The sequence below is a fragment of the Diabrotica virgifera genome, chromosome 8 (genome assembly GCF_917563875.1).
Source record: "Diabrotica virgifera virgifera chromosome 8, PGI_DIABVI_V3a".
NCBI lineage: Eukaryota > Metazoa > Arthropoda > Insecta > Coleoptera > Chrysomelidae > Diabrotica > Diabrotica virgifera.
The window spans coordinates 58,949,899-58,977,431 of NC_065450.1; the positions used below are offsets into that span (position 1 = coordinate 58,949,899).

Here is a 27,533-nt window from a genome sequence, read left to right on the forward strand (position 1 = left end):
TATACTTATGTTTCCTTAACGGACTACTTGAAATGGGCTTTGACCCACATATTTTTGTAAAATAGCATTTTGGTGGCTAACATGTACATTGCACGTAAGCACTGATGATGACTGGTAAACCAGTCGAAAACTAGTTATGTGAATTGATGTGGCCCTTTTGAGGGTTTTTTAAATATACCTTTTATACAGCATTTATTGTTTTTGTATCACATGGTATACAGCCAACTACAGGAAAACTTTTTTCCTTGTGGATTTTTAAAATAAAATCAGTATTACGCAATGGAAAACTTGTAATATTAGAACTAGAGTATTGAGATGTTACGTATTCTTTGTCCTTTTATATGAAGTTGTAGCCTGAACAATTACGGACGCAACTGAAAAAAGACCTGCCAGCTTTGAGATGTGGTGTTATGGAAGAATGTGGAATATATCATGGACACAAAACGTAACAAACATGGAAACATTAAGAAAGATGAAAAAAGAAAAAGAAATACTGAACACTATGAAGAAAAGAAAAATATTTGTTGACGTGATTGGGAAAGTGGAAGGAAAAAGAGGACCGGAAAATAAATCTATAAAAGAAGGTCTATAAAAATGATTGATTAATGATGCCAAGAGAAAAGCAACGTAAGTTGTAACTTTGAGAGTGTCTATTTATAAAATTGGTGAAATTAAAAATGGTTGCAAATCTGTAAGATGAACATTTTGGCAATTTTTGTAGATACAATAAGTACCCACACTTGAATATCTCCAAACTCATTTTTCAACAAGACAGCTTCCATCCGGAGATGCAGATAAACAAATAAAATTTTTGGGGGTTTCAGGCATGCAGGACTATGTTGGAAAGCTCATACAAGGTCCCTTGTTGCTAAGTTAGGAACTGCAATTTTTCTGATTAGAAGACTTTCTGAGTGTGTATCTCAGTTTACTTTACAACAGGCCTATTTTGCACTGTGTCATTCACACATCAGCTATGCAATTTTGGTATGGGGTCACAGTGCTGGATCCAAAGATGTCTTTCGTATTCAGAGAAGAATAGTAAGGATAACTGCTAGCCTGTCCTATCAGAAAGAATGTCGGCAAGCATTTGTTGCACTGCACATACTAACTCTGCCTTCGCTATTTATTCTAGAGAGTATTGTTCATGTAAAACAAAATATAGATTGTCATCAAAGACATTAGGATGTACACCGATATGAAACCAGGAATAAGTATGCCTTAATACTGCCCTACACCAGGCTCCAAAGAAGTAAAGACGGACCAAACTCTTATGGTGTAACATTTTACAACAAGCTGCCTACTGAAATTACTGAATTGCCAGTTTTACAATTTAGAAAATCACTAAAGAATTATCTCATTAGTCAAGCATTTTGCAGCAGTGATGAATTTTTAAATTTTAACTTTAATGTTTGGAACTGGGTTGTGAATTGTTGAATTATTGTACTTTGTTTATTCTTAGGAACCCAGAAAGTGTTTGTCTTAATTAATGTATGTATTATTTCATATTAGGTATGCCTTGTGTTTTTATATTTGTATTTTAAATCTGTGCACCAAAGTTGTACACTATTTTTTGACGTATGTAAGTACTTTTGTATATTAACATGAATAAATGACTTGACTTAAATAAATATCTTATATACACAATATGTAATCTTTTAGGTTTTAAAAGGAAATTACATCCAATTTAATTCTTGAGGATTTCCTAAAAAAAGTTTCAGTTGTTTTCAATGTTTTATCTATAAGCTAAAATTCTGATAATGTTCCATGCTTTTGTTTTCTTTAAGCGATTTGTACCATACAATTCTCGGATAGCACCCAAATATCCTTAAATTAACATACCGGTAGCTATATAGGACGACTCCTGCCTTAAGGTATGTAGAGGTGAAGCAATATCCATCAGTTTCGCAAGTAAAATTGGTGTCTTTGCATATGTCGCACTTGCATTTGAGTGCCCAAACTCCTGAAAAATGTATTTGCGTTAGATCATGCGAAATTCGCGTGGGAATAAATATACATAATAAAAAAGCGTCTTTGTAATACTGCGACGAAGAAAAATAAGAATCGGTAATTTCAGAAACAACATGAGTCAGAAATTATAGTTTTGGAAGTTAACCACAAAAAATTTCTTTAAAATAGTTTTTACAATAATATTTCACAATCCTGTAAATTGCGCATTACACATTTTTTGGTAAAATTTGTTTTCTTACATCATATTATGCTTTTTAGAAAAGTAACTTATGTTGTTTCAGAAAATAAATAAAAAAAGGGTGTGTGTACTATGTACGCACGTTAGAAGTTATACTTCTATTAATATGATTTCAACGAAATAAATATATTTAAAATAGTTTATTTGTATTTTTACTTAAATATTAAACTAATTTTAATACTAAAAAAAAGTAACGCTACAACATGGGGTTTTCCCAAGCGGTCGGTCACCCCTTTTAAAATTATATAATAATCCCCAAAAACGTAAATTTTATGCGTCGGTACATGTAGAGAAACCTACAATAAATAATTACACTTTTATAAAAAAGAACTTTTTTAAAATAAAACGTTTTTATTATTTATATAGGAGAGAATATAAAATCATTTGACGATATAAAATGCTTAAAATTCCAAAAATTACACTATAATAAAAAAGTATCTTTTATAATAACACTGTTTTGTTATATACAGGACACTATATCAACTTTTAATTATTTATTGAAAAAATTTAAAAAAAAGAGATACGCAACAGCCGTGTTCGAACTAGGGAACTCTCGATCTGCAGTCTAATGCCACTGACCCACCATCAATTTGTAGATATCGATTTATTAACTTACTTTAAAATATCATTGCATTAGTCACAGTTTTAAAATAGTGGTATAGTTTTCATTTAAGGGTAATTGCCCATTTTTTAATTACAGGGTGTTACATTTTAAAAAACCCCTTTTTATACCATCTGAACCGCTTCAGAGTAAAAAAACTTTCAGCGATTACCCATGTACAAGTATTACTTACAAATTTGTATAATGAATCCCCATATTTTCCCTGGAACCACCCCCAAAAAAAAGAATTAATAAAGAAAATAATCAAAAATTGATTTTGGGCCACCACTGTGGCTTTAGGGTGCAAAAAAAGTAAAATATGCATAGGTTATAATGTGTAGCAGACAGTGTGTTCTTTTATTTTCAATAAATATGTTGTCTAAAAAATGAATAGGTGACGAAAAAAAACAAAAACTGGAGCCCTCCAAAGCATTTCTGAGGTTTACGGCGCCACGGTGCCGTAACGGTTGCTTATACGAAAAAAATGCACAGGACCTTATGTGTAGAGAAAATAATGGTCTTTAATTCAGTATACGTTTTGTTTAAAAAAATGCATAGGTAATGAGAAAATCGTAAAAACATGCTCGCCAAGGGATAGGGGTAGTTTCCGCAGGGATGTTGCAATAACCATATATATTTATAAAAAACCCTATCGATGGAGCATATGCCCATATGGGTCAAAAAGCAAAAAAAAAATTCAACCCCCATTTTATATTATTTTTTTGGCTACAGGGCTTCCACCAAGAAATCGCTTTTGGTGTCCATGCATGGGTAGAACGTGCACAAAATGATATATGAAGCATTTTAATAAAGGGCATGGTGTGTGAAGGATTCCAAGAAAATCACTTTCTTTATTAATTCTCCTTTTTTTTGTGGTTCCGGGGAAAAATGGGGGTGCATTATACAAATTTGTAATCAGCACCAACACATGGGTAATCACTGAAATTGTTTTTACTCTAGCATAGGCGGTTCAAATGGTATAAAAAGGGGTTTTTTAAAATGTAACACCATGTAATTAAAAAATGGGCAATTGCCCTTAAATGAAACCTATACCAAAAAATCAGCCACTTATTTGTAATTAATTGCCGCAGGGTTTCATTTTTTAAAAACTTGTCAACTTTAGGGCGCCACCCCCGCTAAACGGTGGGTGATAGACATATGCTGTCAAATTTTTTTGCAAAATGTATAGGAAGGGCTACGTTTCGCAAAAACCACAAATTACCCCCTTTAAAGGGATGAAAAGGGGGTCCGGGGCGAAATTTTTTAAGAAAAAGTTAGTCTCATAATAAGCACCCCTTGATATACAAGAAAAAAAAGTAAAACCGGACTTGTGTCCATTTTGCGATGTTCAACCTCTGTTTCCTACACTATTTGAATAAATATTAAATTTTGATTTGTAGTTATCAGAATATGTATTTTTTACATACATAAACAACAACGATATTTAAAAATATCAATATTATTACATTGTTAACGGTCAATAAAATGTTATTCAAACAAGGTTATAATTATAAACTTTAGTCTTGACTATTACAATGATGCCAAAATCAGTATCAATAAAAAAATCTACTCTAACTTTCGCAATTAAATTTCGTAAATTGATTTTGATTATTGGCAATGATTACCCAATATTATAAAGACGCGAGCTACATATCTTATCAAACATTAAGAATCTTTATAGTGTTTTAAATAGATAAGAATTGTTACTAAAAACACTTGAGCTATAATAAGCACAGAAAAATTACATTTTACACATTGTGATTGTTTAATATAGAAAAAACTCTAACATGAAGTAAAAAATCACTTCTATGTAATAGGTATATTTATTAAAAATTTTAAAAAATCCCATTGGATTGAATAAAATATGTCCAATTCAGAACGTTTTCGGACCTATCAGTCAAAACCACAATGGATGAAATTATAATTCAATTTACATTATGTTGAAGTAATATTGATCAGGCTAAACGCCGACGTTAAAAGATATAACCTCCGGGATCACGGTGAAACTCTATCAAGAAACTCAATCAACCATCTTAGGCCAACGTTGACTACCAAGACCAGGTCTTGCAACTATTCTACCATTACACAAAAAAGGTGATAAACATAAGTGTTCTAACTACAGGGGAATATCATTGTTGGTAGTTGCTAGTAAAATCTACGAAATAATACTAGAGAAAAAGCTGCGAGAAAATATCAAGCCAACACTGGATGACAGCCAATGCGGCTTTAGGCCAGGGCGAGGTACAACCGATCTCATATTCAGGGTTAGACAGTTATCAGAAAAAACCCTAGAGCATAATAGTAAGTTGTTTCTCTGCTTTGTGGACTTGGAAAAAGCATGTGATCGGGCGCCACGTAACACGATCTGGGAAATATTAAACCGTAGAAATGTGAAACCGAAGTTAATCCAAGCAATGAAGAAATATATAAATGTACACGTAATAATGTAAGAACGAACAATCACTCATTTCTAGAATTCTACACAAGGACAGGTGTAAGAGAAGGTGGTGTTCTGAGTCCTTTGTTATTCATCACTCTAATGGACGAAATTGCAAAATAATGCAGGGGTAAGGTAAAAAGAACTAGGGTTGGGGTGTATAAACTTCAACAAGTTTACGTGTCAGAGTTGATGTTATATATGCCGATGACCTGGTAATTGTGGCAAAATCAGAAAAAGACTTCCACGTGAATGTAAATGTTTGGAATGAAGCCTTTAACAAATTTGGGATGAAAATAAATATTGAAAAACAGAAGCTTTAGTAATATCGAAAACTCAAGAAAATATAAATGTAAAGCAGAATAATGAGACCATTACACAAGTAGAGGACTTCAAGTATCTAAGATCAACAATAAATCGGCAAGGAAATATTATAGAACCAGAAATAAACAGCAGGGTAATGAGTGCAACAAAATTATACTATGCACTCAATAAAACTTTTATTAGGAAGAAAGAAGTAAGCCTGAAAACAAAAATGAAAGTATTTCAAATTGTATACGAGCCGGTGCTACTCTACGGTAGTGAAACGTGAACAGTGAACGACAACATCCATAGTAAAATTCAAGCATGCGAAATGCGATATTTACGTGCGGTATCCGGGGTGACCAGACGTGATCGTATAAGAAATGAAGACATACGTGAAAGGTGAGGTGTTGGAAGGACCTTAGACAGACTTGAAACGAAACAGTTATCGTGGTTCGGACATATGGCGAGAATGAGTGAAGGTAGAACTGTAAATTTCTGTAAAGACAACAAAGAACAAACAAACTGGACCTGGAAAAACTGAAGATTCAGGAATGTAAAGAGAAGTTCGAACAAGAAGTCGCAAATGAGTTAAGGACGCTAGAACTGCACTCCATAGAGGGCAAATGGACTAATATCAAAACAGCAGTACTGACAGCAGCAGCGTCCACCCTGGGAAACAAGAAAAAGGAGAGAAGAGCAGCATGGTTTGATGACGAGTGCAGACAAGCAATCGAGGAAAGAAATGAAGCACACAAAATGTACATAACAAGAAGAACACGGGAAAGACGAACATTATTTGAAGTCGCAAGACGGAAAGCAGACAAGACATGTAGAAATAAAAAGAGAGCCTATGAAAATGGACAAATAGAAAAAATGGAAGAACATTTCAAAAACAACGAAATTAGAGGGGCTTACGAATACCTAAAAAAGATAAAAAGTGGGTATAAACCTCAAACAAGTCTATGTAAAGATGAAAGTGGGCAAATAATCAGTGACCAACAGAAAGTCACAGAAACCTGGAAGCATTATTTTCAGACACTACTTGGAACTCAAGTAGACATGGAAGATGAAATGGGTATGATCTACGTAGAAGAGAATGGAGTAGAAGCTCCAACCATAGAGGAAGTTTTCGAAGCCATTAAGGCCCAGAAAAACAATAAAGCTCCGGGAGTTGATGAAATACCAGCAGAACTATATAAGGTAGGTGGCGACCACCTAGCAAGTCACATCCACGCGCTCATCAGAGACGTATGGCAAGAAGAGAAAATACCCGACGACTGGAAGAAAAGTATAGTATGCCGGATCTATAAAAAAGGAGACAAACTCCAGTGCAAAAACTACCGTGGAATCTCTCTACTATGTACAGCATATAAAGTCCTCACGTATATTATAAACCAGCGGCTCCAACCACTAGCAGAAAATATTATTGGAGAGTATCAGACGGGCTTCCGACGGGGAAGATCGACACTGGATCAAATATTCACAGTAAAACAGATCTTGAGCAAAGCATGGGAACACGATATTGATGTTCACAACGTGTTTGTAGACTTCAAACAGGCATACGACTCAGTCAAAAGGAACAAACTATACTATATATTGGCTGAATTGGCAATACCACACAAGTTAATAAGACTCATTAAAGCCACAATGGATGAAACTCAGGCATGTGTACGAATACAAAACCACCGGACAGACTTTTTTAACATTTCGCAGGGATTAAAACAGGGAGATGGGCTGACCCCAACATTGTTTAACCTGGCACTGGAGTATGCGGTTAGGCAAATGCAAACTGGACGAGGAAATCTACTGACCAACCGAACGGTTCAACTGGCCGCTTATGCTGATGATATTAATATTATGAGTAGAACATCAACAGGAGCGCAGGAAACATATGCAGAGTTAAAAACACAAACAAAAATGCTAGGTCTGGAAATTAACACAGAAAAAACAAAAATAATGACTCAGACGAGAAGAAATATAGTCCCAGAAAACATTATACATGAAGATGACATTGAAACGGTTGAAAAGTTTACATACCTGGGAGTAGAAATATATGCCGACGGATCAGAAGATGGAGACATAAGGAAGAGAATAACGCAGGCAAACAGAGCTTATTTTGCCCTCTCCCATATATTTCGGTCAAAAAGTGTCCACCGAAATACAAAGATGAGAATCTATAAAACCTTAATTCGACCAATAACATGCTATGGCAGTGAAGTCTGGGTGCTGAAAGAAACATCCAAAAACAAACTCGACACATTCGAAAGGAAAGTACTTAGGAGAATACTAGGACCTGTGAGGGAAAACGGAATCTTCAGAAGTCGATACAACAACGAGCTTTATCAACTTTATAAGGAAACGCCCCTGTCGGACTTCATTAGATTACAAAGATTACAATGGGCCGGACATGTGATAAGAATGGGAGAGGATAGGCTACCAAAACGAGCACTGAATGCTAGAATGCAAGGAAAGAGACCGGTTGGGAAGCCACGAAAGCGCTGGGAAGACACAGTAAACAGCGACGCACAAGCCCTTTTAGGAGTCCGTGTATGGAGAAGAGCAGCCACAGACAGGCAAGGGTGGAGGCAAAAAATAAAGGAGGCTCAATTTGGGCTGTAGTGCCGTAGAAGAAGAAGAACTGTAAAGAGGGTATGGAAAGTGGCATCTGACAACAAACGACGAAGAGACAGGCCAGCAAAAACGTGGAACGCAAATATTGAAAAGGCTTGCGTAAAAAGAAATATTGGGTGGAGAGAAGCAGAAAGACTAGCTACCGACCGAAAGGCGTGGAGACGTCTCATTTCTCCACTTACCTCGACACCGTAAGGTACAAGAGGACGGCTTAAGTAAGTAAGTAAGTAAGTAAGGTATACAGCCAACCTAGGGAACTACCCCTTTTTAGTTTAATATAGAAAACTTAGATGTTTTGAGAGAAAAATCCTCAGAAGAATCTTTGGACCTCATCACGACCCTAATAGCAACCAATACCGAATGAGAACAAATGCTGAGGTCAAGCAGATGTATAGGGCGAGTGACATAGTCCAAGAAATTAAATCCCAACATCTAAGATGGGCTGGCTATGTCCATAGACTCTCTAATAATCGCCTTGTCAAGTTAATCTGGGAAGAAGCCCCCACAGGAAGAAGACCCTTAGGCTTCAAAGACCCACCCCTGGTTGTAGTGCTACGAGAAGAAGCAGAAGATTATTTTACAACCAAAACAGATTATATACTGTTATGATCTGCTTTCTATTACTTTTATATTAATTATTATTTATTTGATCAATTATTTAATTAACGCAAATCATACATAAAAATATTAAGAAAATATCTCAGGGTGCCTTTTGTCAAAAAAAAAATTAATTAAATTCTCTTAGGTTATACTTATCCTTTCTCGTGGCTTCAGTATCTCTTAGTTGATCCTTATCGGGATAAAATAGGAAAAGGAAATAAATAGAAAAATCATAAATAAACACATACAAATACCTTTATTATCAAAAGCAATGCTCTGTAAATTTATTAATTAAATCCTGTGGGCATAACTGTCCAAAAGAAACTTTTACCATATAAATTAATCTAATTCAAACAAATATTTATCGCTTGGTTCTTGATACTATTAATAAAACAAGCTAAACAAACAAATTTGGTATTCGCAAATTACTTATACTTCCTATTAAATTTTTGAAATGTTGGAATCTTAAATGCATATGCTTTTACGTAAAAAAATTTAACTTCTGATTATAAAACAAAATCTATCACATAGGTTATTGACTGACCTTTTTGATTCACACACAATGATGTCTCCTCTTGACCCAAACAGTTCCTCCTTGTTGATTATGTTAGGCTACCAATCAAAGCCCTCTCCGTTCTCAGCAAACAATCCAGCAAGATACCCTCAACTATTTCTCCAAAACACACGCCAGGCCTCTTTTTTGCCAGTACTCGTTCAATAAACTCCAAAACTCTTTCCTCTCTTTCTCTCAACAATAATCTCCTGAGACCCAAGTATCTTTTTTACTTGGTGTCACAAATAATTTTTATAATGATAATTCTTGTTACTTACTCTCTTGGACTGTACATAATCAAAGAGATATTTCTTCTCGATTTGATTTGTCTCTCGTACCACTTTTCGGCTACTCCCACTATCAAAACAAAACACTAGTACTTGCTGCTGAACTACTCACGAAAACTTTTGACTGCCAATTTTGGATGCCGGTAACACAATGAATTCCTCTTTCCAAAACTATCTCAACATTCAAACAAAACTTTCCCCATTCCAAATTGCCAAGCCAATCAGAAACATTTCTCTCTCCACCTCCCTCTGTTTCAATCGAAAAACCCAGTCATTCCTTCAAACAATACTTCTACTCAAAACTAATGACTTTTCGGAAATTATCTAAATATTTCTGTCATTAAACAAACATATTTAAAATTCCAATTCTCTTTACCTCTATTTTTCTAAAAACTAATAATTACATCTACCTGTGGATTTCCCTTTTCCGTAATAAACAATCGGTTTAAAATTATAATCCTAAATAACTTTCACTCCACTTTTATTTACAAAAATGTTTTTAATTCTTCATGGAAAATTTCATTAAGGAGAAACCTTGCGTGACAGCTAACTTGTAATAAATATTTACAGATCAATATACAGGGTGTATCAAATTTATGTGCCCGCGTTATATTAAAAAATAAAATTTTTATTCTATCTTTGATTGATAAATTGATACACAATAATACAGAAATCACCAGTAGACAAAGCGAAAACGGCGGGTTCGTTGGAATAAATATTCCCGTTAGATTTTTTTGCATAATCACATTCGTGAGACACCCCAGAATAAGGTTAAAGAAGTCGCCCACGTGAAAAGTGGTCCAAATTTTTTTTAATCAAATTGCAAAAATCGATATTTTTGGCCCGAACAAACTTTTTTTTTTAGATTTTTCGGACCATTCCGGACAAAAAAGATCTCTTGTAATTTTTACTCTAAAGTTGATCGTGTTGAGTTATAAGCAATTTAAAATTTGGAAAACGCGAAAATGGCCATTTTTAAGACTGAATAACTCGGTTAAAAAGTATTATTTAGAAAGTCAGAAAGTGAGTGACTAAATCAAATTTAAAGCCATGAAGATACATGATCCTGAAGAAATTTGTGTCATTAATTTATTACTAAGCTGTTATTTTTAATTATTAATAATGAGCGATAAGATCGTATTGACGCGGCTGTAAATGTGAGTGCGAGTGAGATGCGCCATTGGACTGCCTGAATGGTGTCTCTTTCGCACTCATCATGGACGGCCGACTAATACGTGCATGGCGCTCATTATTATAACTTAAAAATAACAACTTAGTAATCAAATAACGACAAAAATTTCTTCAGAATCTTGTAGGGGGGGATTTAAACTTTGATTTAGCCACTTTCTGACTTTCATAGTGATAACTTTTAACCGAGTTATTAAACCTTGAAAATCGCCATTTTTCGTTTTTTTTTCAATTTTCAATTTTCAAAAATTATAAGAGACCTTTTTTATCCAGAATGGTCCAAAAAACCTAAAAAAAAATTGACCGGGCCGAAAATATTGATTTTTGCAATTTGATTAAAAAAAAATTGTTAAAAAAAAATTTTGACCACTTTTCGCGTGGGCGAATTCTTGAATCTTATTCTGGAATGTCTCACGAATGTGATTATGGAAAAAATCTCATGGGAATATTTTCTCCAAAGAACCCGCCGTTTTCGCCTTTTCTACAGCTAGAATTAAAATAATGTACTATTCTTGGTGGGAAGAAGCCAAAATTTTAATTTAAAATTAAGTTTATTTGGCATCTCGATTTCCACTTCTTATCAAAATGCAAAACATTAACAAACAATTGGACTGCTGAAGACGCGAGCTACATATGTAATCAAATATTAAGAATCTTAATAGTATTTTAAATAGATAAGAACGATTTCTTAAAACACTTGAGCTATAATAAGCACAGAAAAATTACATTTTATACATTGTGATTGTTTTATAACCAAAACAGAACGTATACAAAAATCCCCAGCTAGAATTAAAATAATCTAGTATTTTTAGTGGGAATAAGCCACAACTTTACTTTAAAATTAAGTTTATTTGATGTTTCAATTTCCACTTTGGAAATCGTTATCAAAATACAAAACATTGGCAAGCAATTGGACTTTGTAAGTCCTAGGTCTTCTGTATCGAGCAATGAAAGCAATTAAAAATAGCAATAAATAGAAAGTGGGCAAAAAAGACTGTTTTTATTCAATGCTTTTCAACCACTTTGGTTGCACTTAGAACCTTCATAATTGACTTAGAAAATTCTTACAGCATACTTAAACCGTCCACCAAATTTCATTAAAATCGACCTAATAGATTTTGCATAATAATTTTGCAATCTAAATTTTTTTAAAAAGTTCAAATTTTTTAAAAGCTTTCTGGACAAAAAGTAGACCAGTAGAAGTTTGCTAATTTTTTTTACATATAAAGAGGTTCTATACCTATCTAATACACTACAGAATTAAAATCGGATTATTTAAACGGCCTCAGCACTGTTTTAAAGGTATAAACAATATTTTGGCGTATAAACAAATACAGTGAGGACATTTGAGTTGGAATAAATTCATTTTCTTGAGAATGGGAGACTCTGGAGATAAATCCCGGAACAGATCGATTTTTATTTTTAAATTATAATTTTTTGGCATAAATATCATACTAGTGACGTCATCCATCTGGGTGTGATGACGTAATCTAAATATTGGAACTAATTTAATTCAAAAAAAAATTTTAATTCAAACCTTGTATAAAGTTATGTTAATGTTTATATTAGTGAATACAAAATTGAATAGCCTTTCGATTGAGCACACGGCACCATTTAAAAAAATCATCGATTACGTAATCACGCCCAGATGGATGACGTCACTAGTATGATATATATACCAAAAAATTAGAATTTAAAAATAAAAATGGACCTGTTTCGGGATTTATCTCCAGAGACGCATATTCTCGAGAATATGAATTTATGCCAACTCAAACGTTCTCACTGTATTTGTTTATAAGCCAAAAAATTGTTTATAACTTTAAAACAGTGCTGAGGCCGCTTAAATAATCCGATTTTAATTAAAGGGTAAATCCTGTAAAGGGTATTAGATAGGTAGAGAACTTCTTTATGTAAAAAAATTAGCAAACTTTTAAATGGTCTACTTTTTCTTCAGAAAGTTTTTAAAAAATTTGAACTTTTTTAAAAAAAATTAGATTGCAAAATTATTCTGCAAAAGCTATCAGGTCGATTTTAATGAAATTTGGTGAACGATTTAAGTATGTTGTAAGATAGTCCAAGTAATGAAGCTTAAAATAGTACAAAATCTCGCAATTTTTACAGAATGGATCAATTTGCTTGAAAATTTGAGAATAAGTAGTGGATAGTCCAAGGATCCAAATCTATGTGATGCCGAAAGGCGCTTTTACCATGGGGGTGGTTACCAATGTGGAAATTTTTTATTATATTTTGACCGCAAAAGTTAGTAAAAAACATTAATTCTAAGCAAAAAACGTTTTTAATAAGTTTTCTGCTAACAACTCCAAAAGTTTTCGTTTTATCAAAACAACTTTACTTAACAAAAATGTACCTTTTGAGAAAATAAACAAAACCATTTTTTAATATTCTTTAAGACCAATAGTAATCAAGCTATACTTTATTATATGTTAGCTGTTCTTCGTCGAATGCTAAATATTGTAGTTTCAAAGTCAAAACACGGGAAAACTATGCATTTTTCGAGGATAACTTGTTCGAACTAATTTAAACTATGTATATAAAAATATCTATCTCAAGAAATAAACAAAAGTATCTAGCTCAAAAATTAAGTGACTTATAATGAAAAGAATGTCAGTCCCTATTTTTTTTTCCAGCGAAAAAGTGATCGAAAGCAACCCCCTAATCACCACCCTAATTAAAATTAGTCATTGACCTTATTTGGTCTTCTTTATTTATGTATTATTAATAGGTTCTAGAAGTTTGACCGGCTTAGAGTGATTAGTTTTTAAAAAATGGATTTTTCTTCAGAATAGAACGATTAGCGTCAGCGATACGAAAAAATGTTTAAATCTGAAATTGTAGCTTATTTAATTTCCAAGAACATAATTTGCAAAAAATTTTTTTACGGCAAAAATTAAGTGAGCTATTGACAATTAAATCTTGTATTAACATGCAAAAACTACCTTTACCAACCCTTTCAAACTCACCTCTTTTTGCGACTGAGAATTTTAAAAAGATTTAATACTAATAGGCTTATAGATCTTGTAAAAACCTACAAAATTCTTTTTTACCAAACTTTCTAACATAAAAAATAAAAAATGTACGGTTAAAAGATCAATATATTTTTTTGAAAAAAAAAGGAGAAATCCAATTGGAAGCATAATAATGTAAGTTAGGGGTGTTTTTAGTCATTGGCCTTATTCATTCTTTTTTTATTTATGTATGAGTAATAGATTGTAGAAGTTTGACTGGCTTACAATTATTAGTTTTTAAAAAACTGTAGTTAAAAGCGAATAAGGAATTTTTGTAGTTTTTAGAGAGGCCTGCCATCAGGCTTATGAAAGACTAGAATATTTTCTGAAGCAGCACAGTACATTCTAGAAAACCCTCGATTAATAAAGAGGAATATGAATCTTTATAGAAGTCAAGAAGATCAGCACAGTTAACACACTGTTATCAATCATATGCTATCGACACGGCTACCATGTTTACGTCTCACCAATTTTCCAAATGGGCACATGAGACAAATATCTAATATTGGCCCAGATCTGAAAGATCTGAAAGAATCAAAAGCATCATATTATGATACCAGCATATTGGCGTTTGAAAAAGGTACCCAAATGGACCAGAATATTAGGCAATAAAATGTTTTAACGTACTGCCTGAGTATATAACTTGCCTGAAAAGGAATTTTAAAATAAAATTGAAAAAATATTAACAAAAAAACCCTTGTATACAATTCTTGAATATCTGCAACATAATTTTAATTTTAATTGTGTATTGTACATGTTTGAGGTGTGTAAAATTTTATATTTTTAACATGAATAAACAGTATTGAGTATTGAGTAATAGTAAATAAGGACAAATTATATCACTCGTGTCTACCAAACTTTTTCCAATGGATACAAATAACATTTTTCCTCAAAATTAGATATCATATCATAATCAAATGCATGTTTTGACAAAATATTGTAAGCATATTATCAAAATTTGTGAAAAGTAAAAACAAAAGTTCTAGAGTGGATATACAGAGTTCAAAGTCACGTCAAACAAAATGTTGTCCCCTGGAAAATTGATTAGACTTCAACCCCTGGTTTTACCCAATGTGCTTCTATTTATTTGGCTCTACTCAATGGTGGCTTTGAACTCTTTTCGGCACACCGGATTGAAATTTGAACAACCAAATTCTTGCTACATGTTGCACAGTGGTCCACAAAATGAACCACTTACTATCTATTTTTATCAAGTTACACCTACGCAAGAGGTTTGTATTACTTATTCCCTCTGTTGGTATTGAGTATAATCATTACAGTGGAACCTCGATTATCCGTCTCTCCATTAACTGTCACCTCTGTTAACCATCAGGGTCCATACCTAAGTTGTATTGACTACATAAGCAAAAATTGGGTCATTAATTCATTTTGTTTGAGAACAGATTCAGAAGCTGACACAGACTCGGAATTTGATGGTGGCAATGTCGATGACGTTACTGTAACTAACAAAGATTTGCGTAAAGAAGCTAGAGAAGCTGCATCGCACATGCAACAATTTATCGAGTGGTATTCTCGACAAGAAGAAGCAATAAAGTAGTTTGCATGATTTTACACGGATTAAGAAAAATGTGAAGCATCAGCAAAACAAACAAAGATTTCAGAATATTTTAAACCAAATTGATTCGATTGTACGAACAAAAATTCCTCTTATTTTGTAAAACAAAACATATGTAAATAAAATTTGAGAGTTGTACTATCAATTTTCAATATTCAGTTTTTTTTAATGTTCTGTTAACCGTCTTTTCGATTATCCGTCATACCCTTGGTCCAGTGCCCTGACGGATAATCGAGGTTCCACTGTAATTGGTAAAATTCCCACAGTTTAGTCATCAGCCAAACGCAAATGGTTATCAGTTGTTTTTAAAAAATTGAGGTGATTTTACATATGCAATTGAATGTTTCTGTGCTGCAACGGTCTAGAAAATCTATAAAATCTCGTGCCGTAAAGAGTTAGGCTTTTAAAATGTGACATTTTTTTCTTATTCCACGTATCAACCAGGACTTAGAACAAAACCTCAGAACTAAGACCTTATAGGAAATATATATGAAAAAATATAAATATAGAGGTCAATGTTACATTAAACAAAAAGTTGTTCCACCCACTGGTTGGACTTCAACCCGTTGGCCCTTATTAAGGGTGGGTTTGAAACTTTTAAAAATTGATATTTTTTCTGGTTCCAGGAGTTAACCCAATCAGAACAAAGACCTTTCAAAAACAAAAATAAAAGAAATTTACAAGAGCCATTAAGGTTAAACAATAATGCACATTGACTTCTTTGATTTATCCCTTGGAATCATGTGTAAGGGGAAGTATAATAATCAGGAGGTAATTAAACCATTCTTCTCCTTTTTCTTTCAGTACCCTGTCTGGCTATTGAATGTTAAAGATCATATTGGCAATAATAACTTCATTTACATCAGCTGGAAACAAATTATCAGATGTGATTGATACCACTCAGAGATTTCGGAGCCAGAATGTTCTTCAGGTTGGTCCTCTTCTTCCAGCGATCGTCCAATGAATAAATATTGTAACTTTTGAATTTTGATTGTTTTTGTGATTCCTGTTTTTTTTTCATTCAGTGTAAAACTATTTCATTTCTTATTCGATCAGCCCAACTTATCAGTCCATAGATCCACCTCTTAAAGACCTCCAATTTTTTCATTAGTGTCTTTGTAAGGGTCCAGTGCCCCATGCCATACAGCAATGTGGAGAATACGTAGCAGCATATTAACCTGATTTTAAAGTTTAACACGCAAGTAGTCCAGTAGTTGCGCCGTTAGATAGAATCTCACATTTTATCCTTTTTCGCAATAACTTGATGAACAATTTTGCAATTTTGAAAAAATTTTGTAAGTGCCTCGAGGAAGGGTGTAGTAATGCGTAGGTATTTTTTTTCTTTTTCTTCTTTTTGTGGAATTTATGGCATTGGTGAGAAAAAATTAGCTTTAATAATTGTTAGATAACATAGCAAGTAAATAAAAATACTAAAATAAAAATTTGTTGTAAATTCGTATTTAAATTCGTATTGTGAGATGAAATCTAACACGTGACTGTTCACGTTACAAAAGTGAGCGCGACTACTCCGGGGTTAATGTAGAGGTAATAGATTTTGACAAGAGCTATGACCTTGTAAATAAATAGCTCCTAAAATGTGTGTACTGCATAGGCATCACTCATAGCTCTTGTCAAAATCCATTACCTCTTCTTCTTCTTCAGGTGCCGTCTCCGCTACGGAGGTTGGCAATCATCATAGCTATTTTAATTTTTGAGGCAGTAGCTCTAAATAGTTGTTTCGAGCTGCATCCAAACCACTCTCTCAGGTTCTTCAACCATGAAATTCGTCTTCTTCCGATGCTTCTTCTGCCATCTATCTTTCCCTGCATTATGAGTCGTAGGATACCATACTTCTCGCCCCGCATCACATGTCCGAGATACTGTAGCTTCTTTTCTTTAATTGTAAGTTCAACTTCCTTTTCTTTACCTATTCTTCTCAGTACTTCATTGTTTGTAACTCTATCTACCCAGGAAACCCTCATAATTTTTCTATAGGTCCACATTTCAAAGGCGTTAAGTCGTCTCATTGTCTCTACATTTAACGTCCATGATTCCACTCCATAGTATAGAACACTGTAGACGTAACATTTTGTTAGGCGTACTTTAAGAGCTAATGTTAAATCTTTGCTACATAGGACCTTTTTCATTTTTATAAAATTAGAACGTGCTTTTTCGATTCTGACTTTTATTTCTGCAGTGTAGTCATTATTTTCTGTTATAAGTGTTCCTAGGTAAGTGTACTTTTTTACTCTTTCGATCTGCTGGCCCTCTACTATCAAGATTTCGTTAGTATTATGGTTGTTTTTACTAATTTTCATAAACTTCGTCTTTTTGATATTGAGAGAGAGTCCGTACTCCCTACTACACCTTACTATTTTACTCATGAGTCTTTGCAGGTCTTGTAAACTATCGGCTATTATTACTGTATCATCTGCATATCTGATGTTGTTAACTAAGACTCCATTTACTCTTATGCCGACTGTTTCATCTTCCAGAGTTTCTCGCATTACCTCTTCAGAATAAGCGTTAAATAATAGAGGTGATAGTATGCAGCCTTGCCTGACTCCTCTCTTTATTTCCATTTCTTCAGATGTTTCTTTTTCAATTCTTACTATTGCTCGCTGATTGTAATAGAGGTGTGTTATTAGTCTTAAATCTCTTTCATCTAGGTTTTTATTTTTTAGGATTTCCATGAGTCGATCATGTTTTACTTTATCAAACGCCTTATTGTAGTCTATAAAACAGACGTAAAGAGGATGGTTAACATCCAAACATCTCTGTGTCAGCACGTTGAAGGAGAATAATGCCTCTCTGGTACCCATACCATTGCGGAACCCATATTGAGTGTCACTAATATCCAGCTCCAGTTTAGAGTGTATTCTGGCGTGGATAATTTTCAATAGAATTTTCAAGGTATGTGACATTAAGCTTATGATTCGGTAGTCACTGCATTCTTTTGCATTCACCTTCTTTGGCAAACACACAAAGGCTGATGTCAACATTTCTCTAGGGATGATTCCAGTAGTATAGATAGCGTTGAACAGTTCTACTATTATGTCCAGGTTTTTCTCGTTGACCAACTTTATTAGCTCGCTAGGCAATTCATCTGGACCAGCAGATTTATTGGTTTTCATAGAGTTTATTGCCTGACTAACCTCTGATTTGGTTATCTCTGGGCCTACATCTCCCGTTTGGCTATCTACGGATGTACTAGCTTCTCTCTGGTCATGAAATAGTTCCTCGATATACTCTTTCCATCGTCGTAGTTTTCGTTTTGTCTCCATTATAATATTTCCATTTTTGTCGAGCAATATATTTGAGGTTCTTCTATTTCCTATTCCGGCTAGTTCTTTGACTTTTTTATGTAGGTTGAAGTTGTCATATGTGTTTTGCAGTTCTTCTATTTCTTTACATTTTTCAGAGAAGTAGGTTTCTTTAGCCTCCCTAATTTTTCTTCTTATTTGGTTTTGAAGCTGTTTATAGCGAGTCTTATTAATGGTTTTGTTTTTTCTTCTTTCATTCATCAAGTCTAGAATTTCCTCCGTCATCCATTCTTCTTTCTTACATTTGGTTGTAGTAAGTACTTTCTTACTTGGTTCTAATATAGAGGTTTTGAAGAATTGCCACTGCTGTTCTATGTTGCAATTATTTCCTGGGTTTCTGTCTAGATTTGTGTTGATTTCGTGTTTCAGATTTTCTTTTGTTTCTTCTGACTTTAGTTTCTGTATGTTAAGTTTATTGTTGTTGCGGCTTTTTTGGGTCTTTTTTAGTTGAAGTTGAAACCTAGCAATAAGAAGACTGTGATCAGAGGATACGTCTGCTCCTGGATATGCCTTTACTGCCTGAATTGAGTTTCGATATCTGTGCTTTATTAGGATGTAGTCAATTTGATTTCTGACAATTTTGTGCCATTACCTCTAAATATCTCTAAATAAAAATTTTCTTTAGTTCATAGAAGACTGCTCTATGAAGGAAAATGAAAATAAGGAAATAGAACTAGAAAAAACTTACATAAATACACAGATTGAAAATTTAAAATAAAAACAAAATACATACTTATAATTATTTAAGAGGATCGGAACGTATTTTCGGCTGCAATGCTATTCAAATGGGGATTCATTTTTTTCAAATCCTGAGAAAACTAATAAGTATTTTTGAAAAATTTAAACGCAGAATGAAAGATTACGTTATTAGCGAGGGCCGAAAGTCCCTGAGAACTTCTACAATGTTTATTTTAATAAGTTACAGGGGTGAAAAAACTAAGAGAAAATTTAGTGTGATTTTTAAATTCAAATATCTCATTCAAAATAAACTTTTTATTTATTCTAAGGGACTTTCGGCCCTCGGTAATAATTTAGTTTTTCATTCTGCGTTTAAATTTTTCAAAAATATTTATTGGTTTTTTCAGGATTTGAAAAAAATGAACACAATGCCGTGGTAATATTTTCCAAATCTGTCTTTGTCTTACAACGCACTCAACCGAATATAATATTGTCAGCATATATTGTCAGTCTGACACTGACAATCAGTGACAATTTTAAATATTTGACATTGCATCGGGAATATTTTGAGAAATTGATTAAATATTATTGATATATAGTGTATTTGATAAATAATTGATTTAAGACGTGAACTTAATAAAAAGTTATTTATTGTGTATTATTTGTGAAAGATCCAAGCAGAGAATACATCAGATATATCCTGTGATCCAAGTATTTTGTTGTTAGAGATGTTCAAAATTGTAAGCGTTCCAAAATAACAACATATTATTAAAAAATCACTTTAACACTTTTCCTCTTTTCTCGATTGATTATTAGTTTTTGTTGTACAAATAAATTATTACAATCACTGAAAACATAGTTAGTGAAAAAATTATCACATTTATTAACTGAATTAATAATTTGCAATTATAAAAATAACAGTTATCCAAGAACATTCAAAAGCCATCTCTTTAAATTAATTATGACATTTTCAAGTAGAATGACATTCTAGTAATGTTTACATATCCACACCAGTGTGAATTTTACTACACGTAATTTGCCGTGTAAAGACAGAAAAAGTAGGGATACACGTAAAATATTTGCGAATTATGTACCCATAGCCTTAAGTAGATCAGTAAAACTACCTTAGTCCAGGGCGCATCTGTTTTGAGATAAACGTTGAGAGGTGACTCAAATTTTTTTGCAGAAGTTGGTTGAGAATAACTCAAATAATAATATTTGAGTTATCCTCCCACTCAAAATGGTCCGAAACATTGTTTAAATAATCAAAATGTCAAAATATGAAGGAAAAATTCAATTTTTTTATTGGTTTTTTGATTATAACTTTAAAACTATTCATTTCTGAGAAAAGTTGTACTGACATAAAAGTTGTGTAATTAAATTTTCTACAATACAGAATTAGTTAAAAATTTAAAAAATAGTCACCCTTGTTGCAAAATAGCAATAATTGTGAAAAAACCATACAAAAACAAGTATTCGCATTTTACGTTTTTCAACCATTTATGCTATACTTAGGACCTTCATATTTTACCAAGAAAAACTTTATGATATAGTAAAACAACACTGTAAATTTCATAAGATCGGTTTAATAGTTTTTGCAATCCAGCTTTCGCAAAAAAAATCATTTTTTTTAATGTTGCAGGACTGAAAATAAAGCAGATAGCAACTTGAATTTTTTTGCTTATAGAAGTGAACTGTACCTTTTATTTGCAATTTGTAAAATTAAAATCGATTAAAAACCACGCCATCAGGAAATTTTTTAAATAAACATTAATTTTTGGTGCTACGCGCAGGACAGTGATGTTCGATTCACACAAGTTGATTTCCACCAAAATTTCTTCCAATCTTTATCTAATATATTATTTTCATTATTTTCTTACTCTATATTTTGTTGTATTTTAATATTTTAATTCCACAAAAATCAAACTAATTTTTTTATTGTTTGTGAAATATTGTTTAAACAATTGCATATGTTTAAAAATAATAAACTTTTATTCTCTAAGTTAAAATATATATGAACAAAGAAAGTTTTTGCTAAAAAAGTGTTATTTCAAAGGCGAGAGTATCTGTTTTTATTTTGCAATAAACAAATTTATTTATTTATATCGAAATGTAATAAAAATTAAAATGTATCAATTATTATCAAAAGTCATTGGAATGCCCAATCAGAGCAAACTATCCGCTGTCCTGCGCGTAGCACCAATAATTAATGTTTATTTAAAAAAAATCCTGACGCCGTGGTAGTTAACCGATTTTAATTTTATTTATTTATTTATTTTACGGGCAAGCCCAATTCTACAAAAATGCATAGTGTACAGAAAAAAAACAATAACATAATATAATATAAAAAACAGACATACAGAAATATAAATATAATATTAGAAGTAAATATGTACTATGAAATAATATCATAAAACCAAGTTAACAAATTACAAAACCAAGTTAACAAATTACAGACGCTTCACTCAAATATTGATCCCATCTAAATTTCTTTTAAAACGACTGATGGAGTTGTCGAACAGTTGTAAATTGCAAAGGGAGTTTGCTAAATTCAAGACTCTGGGTACGAATGAAAAAAGTGAATAATTAAACCTGTGGAATGGTACATAAAATGTTCGCACTTGTCTAGTGGTGCGAGGTGGTACAAACAGTGCGATCTTATTAAGTAGTTGAGAACAACTGCATATACCATTTAAGATCTTGAATAATAGCAAAAGGTCCCTTTGTTTTCTCCTGCTTGCAAGAGAAGGGACCTGCAGTTGATGCTGCCATACAGCGTAATCTTGATAGGTATGAAGGTTAAAAGCAATGTAACGGAAGAAACTATTTTGGACTTGTTCAAGTTTCCTAATGTAGACCAAGTAGTGTGGGGACCACACTGAAGAGCAATACTCAAGGTGAGACCTGACCAAAGAGAAGTAAAGAACTCTAATACTGGATATGTTTGTAAAATCACGAGTTGTTCTTTTTACAAAACCCAGCATTTTCATAGATGTTTGAATGACATTGATGATGTGAGAATTGAAACAAAGAGAGTTTTTCAGTGTAATCCCCAAGTCCTTGATTCTATTAACAGTGTTGAGCAATTGGCCATCAATGTAATAGTTTGATAATATTGGGTGGTGAGTACGGTTAAAGTTAATTACATGACATTTGATTGAATTAAGGTTCATACCGTTAAGTGAACACCATGCAGAGAGGTTATTCAGTTCTGATTGCAATATGGCAGCATCATAATGATTTTTTATAACTTTAAAGCACTTCAAGTCATCAGCAAATAGCAAGGCGTTACAATCGTGAAAACAGTTGGTAATATCATTAATAAATATATTAAAGAGTAATGGACCCAAATGGGACCCCTGTGGTACACCTGACTTAACTGAAAAGGTTTGTGAGTAAAAGTGGTTTACTCGAACTTGTTGAAATCTTTCGGTTAAATAACTCTGTAACCACTGCAACAAAGGTCCACTTATGCCGTAGGAGCTAAGCTTTTGAATCAGGAGTTCATGATTTACTCTGTCAAAGGCCTTGGAAAAGTCAGTATAAATTGAATCAACTTGAAGTCCCTCCTCCAAGGCTTCAGACAGAAAATCAACATAGGTCAACAAACTCAGTTCAGCAGACTTACCTGTAGTAAAACCAAATTGCTGAGAGTTTAGGATCCCGGAGCTATCGAAGGTGAGGAAATCAGTTATAATACTCTCAAACACCTTTGGTATAACACTAAGAATAGATATAGGGCGGTAATTACTAATATTAGATTTATTACCAGATTTATATATTGGTGTGACATAAGAAAGTTTCCAAAAGTCTGGAAACTGACCTACATCCAAAGATTTATTAAATATATGAAACAAAGGTCGCGATAGTACAAAACTGAATTCCTTAAGAAAATTAGGTGGTATACCATCAGGCCCAGGACCCTTGTTGACACTTAATGATGAAAGCTTTTCGTAAATTTTGGAAATCTGGATACGATATGATGAGATATTGAGTTGAGACTGAATATGGTCAACATTGCAATTTAAAGTAATATCACTATAAACTGATGAAAAGTGATCTACAAATAAGTTGGCAATATCATTGCCACATGAAGCTACAGAGTCATTCAGGGTCATTGAGTCAGGTATACAATTGTTTTCACGCTTGCTACCTACAAATTTCCAAAAATGCCTTGCGTTATTTTGTATAGAAAATTCGGTGAAACGTATGTAATTGTCATAACAGCATTTAGATAGATTTTTACAATTTGTTCTCAGATGACAAAAATCAGCATAGCTTTCAGGAGTCTTTAAGGTTTTATAAATTTTATGAGCTTTTATTTTATCCTTTAACAATTGCTTAAGCTCAGAAGAATACCAACAAGGAAATTTCTTAGTACTAAAATATTTAACTGGAGTGAAATGTTCAATGAGAGAATAAATAATGTCATAAAACATAGCGATCATGTCAGAAAGATCTCTACCACGAAACAGGTTATCCCATTCTATATATTCTAGACATTGGTGAATTGCTGGAAAGTTTGCATTACGGAAATCATAATAATATTCGTTACCAGAAATTGACCTATCAAAAACATTAAGCTGCAATGATGTTAACAGAGGAGGATGATGAGAGTCAGGTGAAACCAGAGCATCGTCAGCTTCAGAAATGACAAGCTCTTCTGGGGCCAGGATAAGATCCAGAATAACACCCCTGCTATTAAATATAAAGTTACATTGAAAAAGATTATGATAAGCACACATATTTGAAACAACCTCAATGGCATCAACTACAGCTAGAGGTGATGAAGTTTGTGAGGTTGCAGAAGAGCAATAATCTTCAACTCTCCACCTAGCTGAGGGGAGATTATAGTCACCAAATAAGTGAAATTTCAGGGATGAAAACTGTTCACTTAGAAGCATCAGTTGGTCAGCATGAACTTGATAGGTGTAGGCTGGAGATTGAGGTGGAATGTATAGAGCTCCCAGAATAAGTTTGCCGTGGAACCGTACAAACAGCTGTTCAATAGAAGGATCAGATTGGATTCGTAATGATGAATATTTCTTTAAAATAGCTATTAATACTCCACCCCCTCTAAGAGATGAACTAGAGGTAGGTGTACGATCCTGTCTATAGATATTGTAATTGACAAGACCAATTTCAGCATCAGCAATGTCACTATTGAGCCAAGTTTCTGTAAGAATGATAATATCATAGGTACAATTTAAAACATTGAGGCTTAATTCAGTAAGTTTTGTTCTGAGACCCCGGACATTTTACAAATTGCAAATGAAAGGTACAGTACAGAAAAACAGTATATGAAAAAAAAATTCAACTTGCTATCTGCTTTATTTTTAGTCCTGTAACATTTTGAAAAAATGAATTTTTTTGCGAAAGCTGGATTGCAAAATTTATTTTGCAAAATCTATTAAACTGACCTTAATGAAATTTACAGTATTGTTTTACTGTATCATAATGTTTTTCCGGGTGAAATATGAAGGTCCTAAGTGTAGCATAAATGGTTGAAAAACGTAAAATGCGAATACTTGTTTTTGTATGGTTTTTTCGCAATTATTGCTATTTTGCAACAAGGGTGACTATTTTTTAAATTTTTAACTAATTTTATATTGTAGGAAATTTAATTACGCAACTTTTATGTCACTACAACTTTTCTCGGAAATGAATACTTTTAAAGTTATAATCAAAAAACGAAGAAAAAAATTGAATTTTCCTTGATTTTTTGACATTTTGATTATTTAAACAATATTCCAGACCTTTTCGAGTGGGAGTAAAATATTATTATTTGAGTTATTTTCAAGCAATTTCTGCAAAAAAAATTGAGTCACCTCTCAACGTCCAAATGTACTAATATTTTTACAGATGCGCCCTGGTCTACCTGCCAAATGCACAAAAACGTAAATGTATGTAAGAGTAGTAGGATATAAGGGTGATGCATGAATTAAGATAATGTAGACATGAGTTTCATATACTTAATGAAAAGACTACAAAACAAGTTCATGAAACTAAATCAATGACTAAAAACAAGAAAGTGTGATTGAAACCAAGTGTCTCTGGTTAGTACTCCACTTCTATTTTAAATCATTAAATGAGTATATGGTCAATAAACTGGTTTAATCAAATTCATCTCCCAATTTGCGTCTTACCGATTGTTGTCAAATGAATAAAAAACTGCAGGGTCCTGTATTATTGTTGTTAAATTGAAATTGACTAATCTAAGTACTGTACTCACCACTTAAATTTTGACAAAAGAAAATCAGGCAACTAAGTACCAATAAAGTTTTCGAGATACCGCACATTTTTGAAGAATATATATAATAAAACATAATCACAAACACTGATTTTGGTATAAAAGTATTTTATTAAAAATGGTCTGCCATTGCGACTTTAATTACTTAATCGGTGGCAATACGGCACAGCACATGTTAAAGAAGAGGATTTCCGTAGAAAGGAAATTAAACAAACTGTATTAAACCGAATCACGTTGGACGTTTACTATTTGTTAAAATATAGCAAATTTATAAACAACTTCCACTTTCTAGGATCCACCATGTCATGTCTACTTTTTTTGACAAGATGATTGTCACATTTGACAGATCGCCTAATAATAACAGGAGAACCACCACAAAAAATAAAATTACTAGAATGTAGATTTCTATGCCATAGTCTAATTTTTGATTAGTGTTCTGTGATTTTATAGTATAAAAAATTAATAAAAAAACTGGATGGATTAATTAGCAACAATTTACGTTAGGTACATGAAATAGTTTGCCATTGTCACTTTTATTACATATTATATAATCATGTTTTATCTGTTAATTTGTTATTAAAAATATTGGTAAATATTTGGTAGTGTCTACAGTTCCAATCTTTTGTAGGGGACATGTAAATAGTCCATTCACTCACGGTGAAATATTGCAAAACCTGGGAATTTTAAAGAACCGCTTGGATTGTCATGATACAGTATTTCTCATGATCATCTTTCAGTGCGTCACAGTTTTTCGATTTCTTTCTAACGCATTAAATTGTATGTGACAGAAAAAAAGGCACGTCGGTGATTACATTTCGTCGGTGACATTTTTATAATATTTTTTCTAGTTATTCTAGTTGTCGATAGATGGCGTCATAATAAAAAAATATTTTTTTTTAATTAGATAATAATATTACAAATATAATCTGTATAATTTATAAGACTATACAAATCAAAGAAAATACCATTTTATAAATGCAAGAAACACATTTGATTTGTTTTTATTCCAAATTGAAAATAAAATGTGACAACTGTCAGATTTAACTAAAATGTCATGTTAGAATAGGGCTTTTCATTCACAGTCATTTGTTTCGAGCTTCTGTCATGTGTCACATAATATTAATATATCTTCGACATACGTTATTGGTATATACAATAATACAAACCAAAGACGTATGACGTAGATATATTAATATTATGTGACACATGACAGAAGCTCGAAATAAATGACAATCGATGAAAAGCCCTATTAATGTCATAAATATGTATTATCACGGACTTACCCTTTTTCCTATCATTTGTTACGCACTGAAAAATGATCATGAAAAGGACAATACATATGGCTAAAGTCCGCGTCTCACCATCAAATAATTTGATCAAACAGTTTGAGCAAACTTGACGTACTTGAGGAAGTACGTCAAAGTGACGTCACAATTGCAGTTTTTTTGAAATTCTAAAAATCTGTGCTCTCACTATCAGTCTAGTTTGATCAAATTTTTTTGACAATGAACACTCAGGATGTGACGTCATTAACTGTCACTTTCAGTTTGCTCAAACCAGTTTGATCAAATTATTTGATGGTGGGACGCGGCCTTAACATGTCAAAGAAAAAAAGGGATATTGTGCCAATGTGTGCTTTTGCCCTGGGGGTGATATATCACCCCTTCTCGATGGTGAAAAAATATACGTTCAAAATATGTCCGGAAATGCATAAACTGACTTAATTCTACAATAAGCGAGTTTTTTTACTGTCAAACGTTTTTAGACGGTTTTTCGCAAATAACTCAAAAAAGTATTTTATCGAAAAAATATTCTGAGCAAAATATAGATTATAAAAAGTGAGAAAAATGGTTTGTGTATGAAGTCTCTAA

At 32.8% G+C, this 27,533-nt stretch overlaps 1 protein-coding gene across 2 annotated transcripts in view; it reads right to left on the reverse strand.

Annotated features, from left to right (window-relative positions):
• The window catches only part of LOC126889291 (TGF-beta receptor type-1), a 144,420-nt gene extending 118,418 nt beyond the window's left edge, over positions 1 to 26,002 (reverse strand). Inside the window, exons 1-2 of one of the 2 annotated variants that reach the window (XM_050657418.1) lie at positions 25,645 to 26,002; positions 1,840 to 1,960 (exon numbers count right to left, since the gene is read on the reverse strand). In XM_050657418.1, the coding sequence (XP_050513375.1) occupies positions 1,840 to 1,960; positions 25,645 to 25,738 (215 nt within the window). In that variant the 5' untranslated portion in view covers positions 25,739 to 26,002. The remainder of the gene's footprint in view (positions 1 to 1,839; positions 1,961 to 25,644) is intronic. The other variant, XM_050657417.1, reaches the window with a different exon arrangement.
• Positions 26,003 to 27,533: the final 1,531 nt, after the last annotated feature.